This window comes from Mycteria americana, chromosome 1, assembly GCF_035582795.1.
Source record: "Mycteria americana isolate JAX WOST 10 ecotype Jacksonville Zoo and Gardens chromosome 1, USCA_MyAme_1.0, whole genome shotgun sequence".
NCBI classification, from domain to species: domain Eukaryota; kingdom Metazoa; phylum Chordata; class Aves; order Ciconiiformes; family Ciconiidae; genus Mycteria; species Mycteria americana.
The window spans coordinates 157879725-157897218 of NC_134365.1; the positions used below are offsets into that span (position 1 = coordinate 157879725).

Sequence of the window (17494 nt, forward strand, 5' to 3'; positions counted from 1 at the left end):
TTTTTTTAATTAATAACAATCAAAACTGATGAAAAATACACATAACTGGGATTTTCATTTTGATCTTATTCTCATAAAAAGTGGTAGAGTGTTGAGAAACACATGACCAGATGTATTGTCCAGGTGTTGGCAGTTGTGGGGCTGCTGGGGTGGCTTCTGTGGAAAGAGGCCAGGGGCTGTCCCATGTGGACCACAGACAATTCTAGTCAGCTCCAGCAGACCCACCACAGGACACAGCTAAGCCTGTCAGCCAAGTGTGGCATCTCTGTGAAAACACATTTAAGGAAGGGCAGAAAACAGTGGACAGAGAGACAAAGAGGGAACAAAAAGAGGGAGAAAAAGCTGAGGGAACACCAAGATCAGAGAAGAAGGAGGGGGAGGAGGTGCTTCAGGTGTCAGAGCAGAGATTCCCTGCAGCCCATGGAGGACCCATGACGAAGCAGATGGACATTCCTGAAGGAACTGTGTACCTGTGAAAAACCCACGCTGGAGCAGAGGAAAAGTGTGAAGAGGAAGAAGTGGCAGAGAGAAACTGCTATGTACTGACTGTAGCTTCCCCACCCCCTGGCACAGCTTGCAGGGGTAGAAGGAGTGAAGTCAAGCCTGGGAAAGGGGAAGGAAAGGTGTTGCTTTAATGTTCGTCTTTCTGTTTCTCATTACCTGAATCTATTCCAATTGGCAATTTTCCCCAAGTCGAGCCTGTTTTGTCTGTGACAGTAACTGGTAAGCAATCTCTCTGTCTTTATCTCAACTCATGAGCTTCCCCATCCTGTTTTCTCCCTCTGTCCTGCTCAGGAGGGGGAGTGAGTGAGCAGCTAGGTGGGATTTCGGCTTTTAGCCAAGACTAATCCACCACACCATATTTTATGAATAATTTCAAATTACTTTAAATTTTAAACCAAAATAATTTTTTTGATGTATCGTTGTATCACATTCTAGATTACTGTATAATGTCAATCTTACAGTAAATGTTTCCTTAATCCTTTGCCCACTACTTTTTTGAATCAGCTTTTCCTGCACGTGTTATTTCCATTATGTTGTTAACTGTTGGCTTCAGGGAAATTCTCCTTAGTGTAGTAATTTATGAGTTGACTGTTTCTGGCTAATGTTAAACACTGTCTTCAGTGTAGGATTCTGTACTAACTCTTAGCTTCTATTTTTTTTATTCTACCTACTACTGCAGGGCAGAAAAAGAAATTTATTCCTTCTACTTTGCAGCTGAAAAGTAAGACTTAATCCATTTGCTAGTAAGAATTTAATAAACCATGATCTATTTTTGTGAAATCTAAACAATATTTTAACTAATTTATACCCTAAAAAACTACCTAAATGGATAGGACTTGCACATTATTTTGGCTCTATATACAGTTTTCTGAGGCACCTGAATATGATCCCCTTAATATTCAGAGAATAAAACAGAACCATTATTCACACAGCTTGGAATACTATCAAAGATTTTGATTAAGTACATGAAATCTCTATTACCATCAAAGGTCAATAACCTTTAACCAGCTATTTTAAATTCATTTACCCCCCAGGAAGTGAATTGTTAAAAACAAAAAGAATACTTTGTAGAAAAGCAATAACCATTTTTTTTCTGTACCTGTGTCATACTAGAAAAAGAAAAGCCATCTATACCTTCAGGTAGGCATGTTATTTAAATATAGTCATTCTTAAAAAAAAAAATTCACAACAGATGGTTTTCTTTTGTTTTTGTAATAATCTCCTAGTGCATAAACTCCCACTATACAATAGACAAGAAAGATATTATTTTGCTTTCAGACGTGTAGGATACTTAGACAGCTCTTAAAACAAAAGAAGTAAAGATCCAGATACTGTTTTCTCAGATTAAATAACAAGGCTGATGTTCTTGGAATGCACAGTTATCCTACTAAAAGCTGAAGCCTGAGATCTTGGAGGACAAAAGGGAACACCTCTTTCTTGGAAACAAATTACACAGTGAATGTGTCACCTCCTGTCACTTGCCAAATACGGAACCAAAAAATATCTGTCACTCATCTGTAGTTTATATCCGAGTCATCTAATCCACTATGCAACTAAATACCAAGAAAGGAAGTAAACAAAAATGTTACATTCTTCAAAGCATTAAATATTTAAAACAGCCTAAAGGAAAAGGAGGAAACATAAGGATCATATGCCATAATCAGAGTTTCACTGACACACTTCTATAGTAGAACATTATGCCTCTAAAAACAAAGAGAACACTCTAGCAGTCATTTAAAGTTTGATATTTTTAAAATGGCATTAATACAACAAAAGCTTTGCCTTAAAACATAAAACTGATATTAATCTAAATAAAGCTTACGGAAGGTGCCAGGTGGACTTTCTCGATGATTCCAATAATCAACCACGTTCAGAATAAAACAGGACAAGTAGTGAAAAAAAAAAATCTTTTTACACTTTCTAATATTTTCATTTCACCTCTGGAGGGAGACACTTCCTGGAGGTAAACAATGAAAGGAGAAGAGGCTACAGATGTAAGTTGCAACAAAGAAAATTTCAACTGAAAATAAGAAAAAAAATTACATGAAGATGGCTCAGCACTGGAATGGGAACCCAGAGAGATTGTAGAATCTCCAACCCAACATAGCGCTGGGTAACCTGGGCTACTCTCAGTTGGCCTTGCCTTGGCAGGGCCAGTAGCAGTTGGTCTCCCCATCTTATTTTTCCAAGTCCTTAAACGTTATAACTTTCTTTTCATAGCAAAACAAGAAGACCAATAACATGCAGAGTCAATGATATCTTGGCACAGAACAAATTTAACAGTGTTTACCAGTGTTTTCCTAGTGGCTGGTCAAATTAATAACCCTTCTGCTCTCTAGTGACAGTTCTTCCTAGAACTCCACTAATGGTAATAGGAATTAGACACCAAAGCTAGTGTATAGGCACCTACATATAGACCTGTAAATGTAAATATCATATCCCTAAACTGAATCCCATCCTATGTAGCAGACTTCTATGTCTCAGCTAGCCATTCTGGGCTCCCTTCACAGCACTTGGAAAGAATCACACAGTTCAGATCATAATTCAGATGACCCATTACAGATACCTACCCTTGAAGCATCTCTTTTGCTCTAAGGAGGGTTTGCTATCGAGTGACTACCAGACATCTGATTTAGATAAATCAACCCCAATAAAGTCCTGGAGCTCAGGAGCACACTAGGCTTCTGAGTGCTCCTAGGACATGATCAAATATCATACAGTTAAGCTATTTCCACCACTTTCCTAAATATGAAATTGGCTGCTTTATTTTCCCTTCCATCCTTGATTAGGGATATCTTAAATGAAGCTTATAGTATACCAGAATTACTACCCAACACAAAGGATGCTCTTAATATACAGAGGATACGTACCTCAACTTGTTTTCTCTTAGGTAAGTAAGGTCTGCTTACTGCTTTCTTCAGTCAGTGATTAGTTTCAGTATACAATGTAACATCAGTTACATAACATAATGTAACATCAGAGAAAGCTCATTTCCGTACAGGAAAAGAGACTATTTTAATGAAATACACATAATTTCATGTAGACTTCAGTAGTATAATCTCCATATAACATCCTGATGAGCTATATTCCATAACAACAATAAAGTATATATGAAAGCTTTCAGGCAGTTGCTAGAGGGTTAGCTTCACTTTGCACTTGAGATACTCCTGTGCCCTAACAGATCATTTACAAACACAACTCAGAGAACTAACTTCAGTAAATAAGTAAGAATATTTTAAAGTATATAAATCATTAAATGCATCTAAGGCTATTGTTATCACCTATGGCTCCAGGCCTTCCACAGGGTAAATTAGGTTACCTTCAACAATGAAGAGGGAGTTCACTCACTAAGATCTGTAGTGCAGTTAAACAGATACAATGAACTACAACAGTGATGGAAATCTGTAAGAAATTATAAACACATAAGACTCCTAAGAACTTTGAAGTCCCCAATTAACAAAGTTTTCTGTAGCATCAAAGCTACTTGTTCCAATCGTACTTTGTTTCATCAAATAGCTTCTTGTTTTCTTGTTAGCTGAGCCATAAGGCACTTGATTTTATTTTCCTCTGTGAACTCTGCACTTAAAGGCAATGATTAGAGTATAGTCTATTTTACACAGCAATCTCTTCTTAACGTTGTAAACCAGGCTGCACAACTGAATGGAGAATATTAAGAAAACCTTTTAGGAATGCAGGGAAGCACAGAGAATGGGGAAATGTGCCTTATACATTGTATTTAAAGGGTGAGACTATAGGTGGGTGTTTCACAACACTACAGGCTGAAGATGGTATTCACTATAGGATCAGCTAATGCTCTTGTACAACAAGATTTTTGGCCGTGACATTGCTCTGTGTTGGGGTATGCACGTGCAGGTGTGCATGGGGATTACTGCAATGATGAGGGCTTCACAAAAACAGTCCACAGAGAAACCTTTCATCTGGGCAATTCAAAGTAATTTGTACTTATTCAGACAGCTGTATTTCTTTCAAGGGTTCCCTCCTCAATTACTATTAACCGTGGAAGGCTATTTCAGAAGATACTAATGAAATTTTTAAAACTAAGTGTGAAATAAGGGTACTTTGAGCTGCCTACTGTTACAAGAAGAATAGTAACAGACCAAGCAAAGCTGATGGGCATTTTGTCATTGATCACCCAAAGGCCAGGATTTCATGCAGTACTGCAATTAAGGGGTAGGATTGATCTACCCTAACAGTCTAAAACTAAGACTGATAAACTACTACTTGCCACCTTAAGTTCTTAATAGTCAGCAGAAAGAAACAGTCCTGGAAGTCAGTCCTCCTCACCTAGTCAGGTTAGGAAGAGCTGAAATGATACATGCATTTCCTATTTCCCTCTATTGACCAAAAGAAAAGGTCTGGATGATTAGCTCAGGCTTAGCTATCTAAAGTATAGCAGAGGTAGATCTCACTTTCCTAATGTTTAGGTTTTTCTTTGGAAACTTCCCACATTCACAGAATCATTGTTTAATGAGGAACGGTGCCTCCCCTGTCTACTGGAAAAGAGGTAACACTGATAACATTAGAGTCATAAAAATCCACTGTTCAATATAAGTTCCTTCAATGTAGACACTTTGCCAAGAAACTAGCAAATCTTTTTCTTTTCTTTTTTTTTCCCAAATCTATTTCATTTTGCAACCAAACAAAAAGAGAGACAAACCAAGGAAAGAAGCAGCATTTTCTGATAGATCCGCGTTAATAATTGCAAGTAAGCAGCCTACAACTTGTCGTATGCTACATGCTTGTTGTATGCTACATGTTAAACACATCAGCCAAAGTATTTAGAGCATTTAGACTCCAAATATCTGCATCTTGCAAGGCAATCAAGTTTTTAGAAGCTAATACCTGTCTTTCCATTAGAAAATCCAAAACCAGAGTTCATGAGCTGTGAAGACATTGCCAGGCACCAAGGAAGCAAAATTATGAAATATACCTGTGTAATACACTGGATGTCCTATGGACTAACAGTACAGGACCTGACACTGAGCATGATTTCCTTGCCAGTCTAAGTTAACTTCTCTTTTAAGTGTTCATTAACAGGATATAACTTAACCTAGTTTATGTTAAAATAGATTTCTTATATGGAGGCAATGTTGAAATTACACATTTTTACATTATTATTTCATTATAATGAAATATGCTCATTATTTCTACTTAATACATTTTCCTCAGTGTTATGATGAGCCACATACAATGTTAAGGCAACCTATCAGACTCAAAAGCAATGCTAGAAATCTCACTTCAGAACCCTTATCTACATTTGGAACTGGTGAATAACAAACCCTTTTTTTCAATATGGGTCCTGTCATCTATAACATATTAAGCATACTTCATAATAGAAATCTAGCTATAGTATTTTCTCAATACAAAACAAAACCAATACTAATATTTTTGAATAAGTGATAAAATTTCATATACATTTCCATTCAGATGATTTGCAGAGATTTATTTTTTAACAGTCTGTCACTGGAAAAAATATACTCTGAGGCTATATATAACTCGTGAAATGAAACAAAATGTGAAAGCTGGTCCTCACACTGTTAAATTAGTTGTTTTAAAAGCTTCTGCATTACTGCAGTTTTTCTGCTTTGAATTCACATTCCAGCATCTCCATATGAATGGGCAAGAGGAGATCTGACAATGACCACTGCCACTAACCTTTGCTGGTTGTTCCAATCTAAACGCACTGAAAACTTCTGTGACTCCAAATCATCTTCCTGCCTTTCATCTCCAAACTAGTATAGTTCCACTGGCTTCAGTGCTGACTTACATCAAATCAGTATCCATCCTTTTCATTTTTATGTCACGCTCAATAAAAGCATTCCAGAAGCTGAAGAGCTGACTTACCGTTTTCTTCCAAGTACATCAGAAGGATGCTGCTAGATTCAGTCCCTTCTATGGCATAATCAAGTGCAATGTTTCCATTAACATCTTGCAGCAGCACATTTGCTCCAGCCTACGGACAAGAATTAAAAAAATTTTAGGATTTTGTGGTGAAATCTCAAAACACTACTGGGGCTCTTATGCATTCCCATTCAAAAACATTTCAAAGCTGGGGTTCTTAGACAGCAGGTTGATTATAACCTGAAAGAAAACAAAACAAAACAAAACACACAAAAAAGCAAAGACAAAATAAAGGACTCTGGAATGTCAAAAAGGGCTGGCTTTGCTTGGGACAGCTGACACTGTTGCCACCGTAGCTGTCCAGCCTGCCTTTACTGCACAGATGTCTGAGCTGCTCATCAGTGAGTTTTGGAACCACCACCGTTTGCAGCACAGCGTTTGAAAATAAAGTAAGCTGTCACCGATTACAGTCTGCCTTAACTACACAGTAAACAGCAGTGGTTCAAAAGCTGAGTGACAAGCAGCACAGACACTCATGCAGTAGGGATGGGTAGACAGCTGGTAGGGGTAACCTTGTCAGCCGGTCCAACCTCTTATGGCCTCATCCATCAATCGAACCTCAAAGAGAACCATCCCTTGCTAAATAAAATCACCATTTGTCACCAACTGGAGACAATGAAAGTGAGCTTGATGATTTCAACTGTAGTCCCTAAAGGAACCAACCTGACATTTCTACAAGTTTCATTCAAAATTCAATATAAAGGACAGACAACTAAAAGGAGCCATTAGCAGGGGGAGGAGGGGATGGGAATAGATTCATGAGAAGCTTGAAAAGAAACCACCAGCACAATAAGAAAACTTGTATTTTCTATATTAAATATTGTTAGTGTAAGAATTTGCACTATGAAGGGCAATTTTAATTTTTTTTTTTTAAATAAGAAAGCTCTCATCCTTGAAAATATTATAAATGTCTGGTGGACATAAAAGTTTACATTACAGTGAGATGTCATGTATCTTCTTTAAGAGGCCATAACTTTAATTCATTTCAAGTGTTCTCTCTATGGCTTTTAACTGCAAGGAATTATGAAATAAGAGTGACCTCTGGTAAATCTAATTACTTTTCTTACCAGCTTGTATAATAAAAAGTTTAGCTAATAAAAATGAGGGGAACCAAGGACAGCCTTTCTTAAAACCACAGCAGCAGAGGTCAACTGTAATAAGGAATTATTAACAGAAGGTACGACTACTTCTTTCAGGAGCTTACTCTGTAAGTACTGTATCAAAGAAAAACTCATAATGAGCTCAGCTCCTGGCTCAAAGTGAAATATGACATGAAAAACTAGCAATTCATGTGGGCTTCATGTCATCAGACTTAAGGTGTTGAAGCTGGACTGCTAGTCTGAGGTGATCTCCTGGGTTCCCATCGTAGTCACAAAGGGACACACAGGCATCAAAGAATGACTCACCTCAGCTATCTCAAACACTTCAGATATCCTACTAGGCCCTATCCTATAGAGCAAAATAACCTATCCTGCTACAAAGTATACTACTTTCTTTTAGTGCAGGTCTTGCTGCACTGACTGTAAGGGGAACCTAGACAGCAAGCAGAAATTAGATACCTATCTTTTAAATTGCTAAATGAGATTAGATGAGAGAAGTTGACTCTAATGTTTAGTGAAAAAGAATGGAAGAAGACTTATAAAGACAGAGACTTACAACGTATAAAATGTTATATTCATTATATGCTATGAAAATAAATTTCTGCTTGCCTGTCCTGCCAGACAAAACTAAAAAGATGATCAAAAATCAAATAAAGGATGGATTTGAAGATCACAATATCTTTGCAGGATGGTTTAACAACTATTTATTGCACTTGTTCCACTACTAGGAAGCATGATTTTTGTTTGTTTTTCTTTCTACTCACTGACCCATGAGAGTTTGCTGGTCATGGTAGAAAGTAACACATTTTCGTATCTAGTTGACTTGCATACAATAAAAAAGCACAAAGTCTTGAAGGTACCTATCCTTCCCTGCATGTAAATAATCTCCAGGCAATGACAGAAGAAGGTCAGGAGGATAATAATAAAACAAACCTACATACATTTTCTTCCTTGTTGAGTTAAGAAACCAAAAGACCTTTGACACATTAAATTCAGGAAAAGTAGGATAATTAACTTGGCCAGCAGCACACTTTCCATTCCTTTTCTAAGATGTAACGTCAGTGAAAGAAGGATATAACATGGAATTATTCAGCTCCACATAATTTTTATTGGGTAGTTCTATATTAATTCATTTCTTAAGAAATGTTCACAATGAGCTGCTCCCAAACAGAAGGTCAAGTTTGGTGAAAGGTGTGGCAACAGAGGTAGGAGAAGCTCTCGGAATTCAGGTAAAGAAGCAATTCTGGACAATGATGCACACTTAAAAGTAGTATCTTGCTTTAAAAAGAAATATTTTGTGGGTTTAAATAATAAGCATTTTTAATATGGTGTACCATCCATGCCTCCCAGTTTGGTATCATCTGTGGACTTACTGAGTGAGGCAGTGAGCTCTGCCTCACTGTCCAGATCATTAATGAAGACCTTGAACAGGACTGGACCCACTATTAACCTGTGGGGTACATGGGAATTGCCTCCAGCTGAACTTAGTGCTACTGATCACAACCCTCTGGGCCCAGCCACTCAGCCAGTTTTCAATCCACCTCACTGCCTACTGACCTAACCCATACTTTGTCTATGAGGACGCCATGGGAGACAGTGTCAAAAGCCTTACTAAAATAGAGGTAAATGACATCCACTGCTCACTCCTCACCCACCAAGCTGGCCACCTCATTGGAGAAGGCTGTTTGACTCATCTGACTTCAGCAAATCTAATATTAAGAACTGCACCAAATGTTTTAAGAATAGCCAGAAACACTATGATTTGTAAAGTCTGTTGCTGGCTATAAAACAGGTTTTGTGTTGGAGAATTTTACTTAATTTATTGGCCAACTAATACAATTTTAATTACTGATTCTGCTACCAAAAAATAAGAAACAGGCAAACAAACAAACACGTAGAGAGCTACACTTGGACTCCTCTCCAGATATCGCTTCTCCCCTTTCCCATCTCCCATCCCCTTGCCACCTCTACACTATGCCTGCAGTGGGCAGTGCGGGAGACTGGGGTCAGCATGTTGTGGTTCCTCTTCTTTGGTGACTCCTTGTTTCTTCCACCACTGCTCTGGCATGGGCTCCTTCAGCGGCCACAGTCCTGCCAGAGACATAACTCCGCCCGAGTCCTCTGCTCGGTCCCCACTTGGGCAGTTCTTTCGCTCAGCCCTGCTTGCAGCGCCCCGCTGCCAGCATCATGTGGGTTACGCCCAGTACCAAACTCCAGTGTGCTTTAGAAAGCAAACCATTCTAGGTACAGAAAGGTGGGAAATTCTACTGTATTTGCCTTCCTTAGTGTATTGCCCAATATCCTGCCAAAAAGATATCTGACAGGTTGTCAGTATAATGTAAACTGTACACACCAATGTTTTTAAGTGCTCGTAGTATGGACATTTCTTCCTGTTCATTCTGATCATACATTTGCCTGCAATACATTGGAAATTACTCGCTGTTAACTGTGACACGGACTTTTCAGTTGCTCAGGATTTCTTTTGTTCCCAGGCACCTCTCAGCTAGTTATGGCCAGTCCTGAAAGCTGATTTGAAATCTTGTTTTCTAATTATAATGCAAACTTTCCATTTAGCTACTTGTATAAGTAAAGACAAGATGGCAATCCCACAGGTGGCAGAAGACATGGCAGAAGCTCACACAGGTAACTGGTAGGGGTCAGAGCAGAATAAATGAAAGAGAGGGGCAAACTAAGCAGCAGAAAAGCAGCAGGCTCAAGCAAAAGTACAGGCAGAGCATGACAAAGATGTGGAACGTGTTGTAGGTAGCAAATGTCACAAATACTGTACCTTTAGCTCAAATTCAGACGGCCAAAATTGTGCTAAAGAACTTGAGTGCTATTGTTACATATATGGCCTTGTAGGCCAGACAATAAGAAACCCAGGTACGATTAGATATGCAGATGGAATTCAGATTACCTGGATATAGTCCTACTTTGTTCTTAGGTTTCTGTTCATAGCTCTTGAAGAAAATATGAGGAATACTGTCACCAGGCTGCTGATATTAGAGTTTCCAAATTTATATGCATACATTGTTTATATTCAAAATGCAATTCCATATTTATTCCATTTCAGTTCATATGTTTTATCCACCCACTTGAATTCTGCATGCAGTGCTCAGTGTACATGAAAAGTTACTGGTTTACCCATTCTCAACATACCCTTATTCTCAAGACATTTCTCAATAAAAAGATAAATGTATTGCAAAACCTTATCCAATATATCCCACAAATACAAAAAATAATTTTGAGAAAAATATTTGTCTGTAATGATACATTGTTTCTATTTTAGAAAGACTGCAGAAGGAACATCTTTAAATACATTATGAAAGAATGTTCCCAAAGACACCTAGTTCAATACACAGAATGCAAAATGCAACTGAAGTGCATGCTCTGCTATGCAGAACAACATCCATATGTAGAGAGAGCATATGAGAGTGAATTCCAGTGATCAATAACTGAGTAGACGGTGCCAGGTTTGCACACTATCCCCATATGACCAGAAATCAGACTGCTGCCAAAGAGAAAATACCTTTTGCTAGTGAAATGAGATAAGATTTCCCTTCTGGTTCCAGAAATGATGATTCAAAAAACTTCAGTTTATCTTAGGATCACTTTACTGTGCATTTTTTAATCCTGTTTTAATTTCTGCCCCTGTACTTATTTGTAGAATATCTGATACATTTTCATTTCAGACAAACTGGGTAGACTAGCTTAATTCCACATATATGCAAAACTGGTGATCTTAAAGATTAGGTACTGAGCTCAGGAGCAATATAGCATGAGGTAGGTTGGATATGAACAGTTTCACATTACCAATCTATGTGTATACCCCCACTTTTTGCCAACATGAAGTAGTTTGAGATGACTTCCCATTCAACGGAAGAGAGATGAACATCTTCAGATTCACTGTAGAGTACATGATACAATGTACATTCCCACTATAACTTATCCCATGATCACATCTTTGTATAGCTAAACTTTGAGCTAATTTAGGATAGTTAAGGGAAGAACACCACCTTGCACATCAGGATGTAGTAGGAGCTAAACTCTTCCTTCCCAAATAATGTTCCAGAAGGTGGAGAAAGAACCAAATAGCTTCTAAAGTCCAAGCACTATTAGAAATTTTAATTTGCAAGAACTTACAAAAAACAGTAACTTCATTACATAATCACATGTGAATGGACTGTGAGCATAGCCAGAGTCCTCTACAGGGCTCTGTCCCTATACAAGCTACCCCTTGCCACTTGGCCTAAGTGCAAAAGTATAAATGCAGTCACAAGCTCTTCAGACTGTGTTGCTGTAGCTATATCCCAGTGAATCAGTGTCCAAACTCCCACTGGTAAAATAAGAGTTGAATTTAATTCACATTCTACAGTCGGGAAGCTTAATTAGTGTTACTGTTAACTCACAAGCAAACAATTTATTTTTAATTTTCTCCATCAATCTCTCTTTTTTTTAAGAATTAATTGAAATCCAAAAATCAATCTAGCACACACAGGGGCAAACCTGTAATTACATATTTAATTTTTTAAAAAGTCTTAAAACTTCCTTCTTCTGTGCAACAGATGTAGGTTTATCAGCGCTATTTACTAGCTGGCTAATAATCCCTGCTACTCTTTCCTATACCCAGTGTTCTTATACATTGTATCTAACGATTCCCAAATGAGAAATATATCTACCTACCATGACTTGAAAAAGAACAAGGACCCAGGAATCTCCATTCTGAGGAATGTGTCCTTCTTCACAGATTTAAAATTATTTCTTTCCTTCTGTCTCTCTGAATTCCACACTATTTTGTGTATCAGCAGCCTAACTTCATCAGGATAGGTGAAAACCGCATTCTCCCAACACTTTATGGACATAATTCAAGGCAGTTTTGTGGGAAGAAGGGCTGTGGGTTTAGACCTTCTCCAACCATCTCCAACCACGTCCTATATTCAGGGACAGAGTTCTAACCACTAGCTTGTATGTCCAGAAACATAATACCATCCCAGCTGTTTGAACTGCAGTGTAATCTGATTTAGACATTCTTACTTAGACACCTAACTTACTGAGGTTCCCCAAGAACTTGGGAAAGATTTGGGCATGTCTCTGCCTAGGTACTATCTCTTGCTTAGCTTCCCAGCTAGGATGCTACAGCTTATGCACCCAGTGAATTTTGTGCTCACAAGGGTTAGCTGGTTGAACTGCTTTCTGAACCAGAGTCAGCATCCATCCATTTTAGGTGGAAGCCAGGTAGACTCCAGAAAGTCTGAGCATGATCCACTGAAATTCAAGCTTAAAGACCTGTATTCTGTTGTGTGCCTCAAATTATTCTTTGAAACTTGTGTCCCATGCAGGTTATTTATATATTTGAAATAACTACGTAATTTAGCTTTATTCGTATAGTAGAAAGTCCCAGGTGCTTTATAAAATATTTTTCAATACAAAAATCATGACCCAGCCACTGCCTCTTTTACCTAGGATTACCACCATTGGCTTCATGAGGCTTTATGAGGGTAATTAGAAATAAAATATAGCCTAAGGAATATGTCTGGCTATAAAAAAGAAAAAAAAAAAAGACAGAGGCAGAGGCAAAACAACCGTCTTCTTAATGTACCTGTTGCTATGCAAAAAAAAAAAAAATTTCTCTAGTAACCGGCATCTGCACAGTTGTTACCATGGTTCAAATGCTCCACAGTATGCTAGCCTTGTGCAATTTCTGCAGTCACCTGTCAACCCCCCCACATCCAAACCCTGACTTTTTTATATCTATTTATATTCTTATTTATATTTGTATTAGTAATCTATTTTTATTCTATTCCACATACTCCATATATATATAAATGTATACATTTATATGTGTGTAAAAGTACCAAAATTTACATAGTATTTCTCTCTCCTTTAACTGCTGTTTCCAAACAGGAAAGGCTAGCATTTATTCAGTAACAGCTTGGACAATTCACTTTTTTTCTTCATTTTTTTAAATACAACCACATGACTTACAAACTGTTCCTTTTTATAAGATAACGTTAACCATGTAAGTAGACCAAGACTAAATGTAGTTCTTCACAAAACATCTGCGGCATTTCACTTCCTGTAACATGAGTAGTTAAGTTTTCCCCCCTTTCTTGACCTACTTCTTCACATGAATTCCATTAAAAGGTTTTGCTCATTGAAGGATGTCCAAGGTTTATACGCACACGTATGCATGCTCTCATGTATACTATGGTTACTATGCAAATGGTACATCCTTCCAAAAGCCCTTAGTATACTACCAGTTAAAAAGAAAGCAACAGTAATCAGGATATAATGCTCTATCTGCTTGCGAACAAGGAAACGTACAGGAAATCACACATGCCCATGGGCTCCGTGGCACCATGTGATCTTGCTCTCTGACCTCAAAGGCTTGCATAAATTTTCATTCAGGATACCAAATCCCAGAAATCTAGCTGGCTCCTCTTTTTGTGGCTCCTATTGGACTTGTTTGACTCTCATTCATTGACAAAGAGAAAAGGATAAAGCTGCTCTACCCAGTACTGTGTTTTAGGTCATTAGCACTGGATCTCGCTTTTCACAAATTCATGATGCTAAGCAGAACAGGAACAGTTCTCAAGGCAGGGCTCAAAAAAAGTCAAAGACTTCTCCACATTAGCAAACCACAGACAACGAAATAAAACATTAAATGAGATTGAGCAGCTGCTCTCAGTTCAAAAGCATGTTTTCCTTCCAACTCATTTCAACAACAGATTTTCTGTAGGCAGGAAATTATTTCACAGAAATAACAATTTAGTTACTAGAAGAGCTGGGAAAAAACAAATGAGGTTTTTAGTGATTACAATTATAGATCCTCTGTTGACAGTTCCCCTACCTGTTCCTGTCGTAATCCAGGTTTACTTGCTTACTAAGAAGCAAACTGATACACACAAGCTGAGTTACTACTTTTGTTTTCCCTTCTTGGGTATAGAACAATCTAGAAACTATTTTACTAAATCTAGATATTGTCTCTCAGAATGCCGATTGCACTCTTAATACCCTCATTTTAACTTTTTCCACATAAATCTTTAAGGAAGCCCCTTCTCCATGACACTGCAGATTCTTAAGATATTTGGGATACAGTTAATTGATTTCTATCAACCCCAGAGTAAAGCAAGGATTCCTGTTCTAGAACAAAATGTCAAAAGAAGCCCATGAAAAAGCCAGCTCTCTTCCCCTGAGCAGATTCAGGACTAGGAGTCTACCATGCAGCTTACCTATTTCTAAATTTTTACCTTTATTCCTCCTCCCCCTGGGCTTGACAGAGAATGGAAGGGAATGGAGGAGGGGGGCAACAGTCTATCTACACCAGAGGTGTCACCCAGGTCAGAAGAACGTACCTCTCGTATTAACACCACCTCCACAAGGAAGAGAAGACGGGTTATAGTTGTGGGTGACTCCCTTCTGAAGGGAACCGAGGGTCCGATATGCCGGACGGACCCTCCTCTTAGGGAAGTCTGCTGCCTCCCTGGGGCCCACGTGAAGGATGTCATGAGGACACTCCCTAGCCTGGTACGGCCCTCGGACTGTTACCCCCTGCTGCTCTTCCATGTGGGGGGCGATGAAGCTGCAACACGAAGTCCTAGGGTGATCAAAAGAGACTTCAGGGCCTTGGGACGGCTAGTAAGGGACTCTGGAGCACAGGTTATTTTCTCCTCTCTCCTTCCAGTTGTGGGCAGCGACACAAGAAGGAACAGAGGCACCCAATCTATTAATGCATGGCTCCATGGCTGGTGTCATCGCCACGGATTTGGTTTTATTGACAACGGGATGGCCTACACAGCACCAGGTTTGCTGGCGTCTGATGGGATTCATCTTTCTCAAAGGGGAAAGAGAATCTTTGCTCAGGAACTTGCGGGGCTCATCGACAGAGCTTTAAACTAGACTCGAAGGGGGAGGGGGATAATATCAGGCTTGCCCGAGGGAAGCTGAGGGACGACGTGCCATGGTTAGAGGGAGCGGGTGCCAGCGAGGACACTCGGCCTGTGTCTCTGAGATGTGCGGGGTACACTGGGGCACAGCTGAAGTCGAACAGAGTTGAGCTAGGGAATACTGAGGCAACAGGAGCCAAGAGGGAAATGCCAGTGAAACACCTCAAAGCACACAAGGGGTGTTCCTCTATGAAGGAAACACGGACGACAGCCCAGCTGAAGTGCCTCTACACCAATGCACGCAGCATGGGCAACAAGCAGGAGGAGTTGGAAGCCATTGTACATCAGGAAAACTATGATATGGTGGCCATCATGGAAACGTGGTGGGATGACTCGCACAACTGGAGTGCGGCGATGGATGGCTATAAACTCTTCAGGAGGGATAGGCGAGGCAGGAGAGGTGGTGGGGTAGCCCTATACGTTAGGGAGTGTCTGGATAGTTTAGAGCTCGATGATGGTGATGATAGGGTGGAGTGTCTATGGGTCAGAATCAGGGGGAAGGCCAACAAGGCAGATATTGTGGTGGGAGTCTGTTACAGACCACCCAACCAGGATGAGCAGACTGATGAACTATTCTATAAGCAGCTGGGAGAAGCCTCACGATCACTAGCCCTTGTTCTTGTGGGGGACTTCAACCTGCCAGATGTCTGCTGGAAATACAATACAGCAGAGAGGAAACAGTCTAGGAGGTTCCTAGAGCGTGTGGCAGATAACTTCCTGACACAGCTGGTGAGTGAGCCAACTAGGGAAGGTGCCCGGCTGGACCTGTTGTTCACGAACAGAGAAGGACTTGTGAGCCATGTGATGGTTGGAGGCCATCTTGGGCAGAGTGATCACAAAATGATAGAGTTTTTGATACGTGGTGAAGTGGCAAGCGGGGTCAGCAAAACTTCCACCTTAGACTTCCAGAGGGCGGACTTCGGCCTGTTTAGTAGACTGGTCGAGAGAGTCCCCTGGGAGGCAGCCCTAATGGGCAAAGGAGTCCAGGAAGGCTGGACATTCTTTAAGGAGGAAGTCCTAAAGGCACAAGAGCGGGCTGTCCCCAGGTGCCGAAAGACGAGCCAGCGGGGAAGAAGACCGGCCTGGCTGACTAGAGAGCTCTGGCTCGAACTCAGGAAAAAGAGGAGAGTCTACGGTCTTTGGAGGAAGGGGCAGACAAGTCAAGAGGACTACAAAGGTGTAGCAAGGCTGTGCAGGGAGAAAATTAGAAGGGCCAAAGCTGAGCTAGAGCTCAGTCTGGCTGCTGCTGTAAAAGACAACAAAAACCACTTCTTCAAATACATTAGCAGCAAAAGGAGAGCTAAGGAGAATCTCCAGCCCCTAGTAGATGTGGGAGGAAACACAGTGACCAAGGATGAGGAAAAGGCTGAGGTACTTAATGCCTTCTTTGCCTCAGTCTTTAATAGCAGGGCCGACTGTTCTCTGGGTACCCAGCCCCTGGAGTTGGAAGATAGGGATGGGGACCAGAATGGAGCCCCCATAATCCAGGGGGAAATGGTTAGTGACCTGCGACACCACTTAGACACTCACAAGTCTATGGGGCCTGATGAGATCCACCGGAGAGTACTGAAGGAACTGGCAGACGTGCTCACCAAGCCCCTTTCCATCATTTACCAGCAGTCCTGGCTAACTGGGGAGGTCCCTGCTGACTGGAGATTAGCTAATGTGACGCCCATCTTCAAGAAAGGCCGGAAGGAGGACCTGGGGAACTACAGGCCTGTCAGCCTGACCTCGGTACCGGGGAAGCTGATGGAGCAGATCATCCTGAGTGCTATCACATGGCATGTAGAGAATAACCAAGGGATCAAGCCCAGCCAGCATGGGTTCAGGAAAGGCAGGTCCTGCTTGACCAACCTGATCTTCTACGACAAGGTGACCCGCCTAGTGGATGAGGGGAAGGCTGTGGATGTTGTCTATCTAGACTTCAGTAAAGCCTTTGACACGGTTTCCCACAGCATTCTCCCGGAGAAACTGGCTGCTCATGGCTTGGACGGGTGTACTCTTCGCTGGGTAAAGAACTGG

At 40.3% G+C, this 17494-nt stretch overlaps 1 protein-coding gene across 1 annotated transcript in view; it reads right to left on the reverse strand.

Annotated features, from left to right (window-relative positions):
- Positions 1-17494, reverse strand: part of MYO16 (myosin XVI) — a 404772-nt gene that overhangs the window by 224271 nt on the left and 163007 nt on the right. Inside the window, exon 5 of the mRNA XM_075525989.1 lies at positions 6370-6478. Within this exon, the coding sequence (XP_075382104.1) occupies positions 6370-6478 (109 nt within the window). The remainder of the gene's footprint in view (positions 1-6369; positions 6479-17494) is intronic.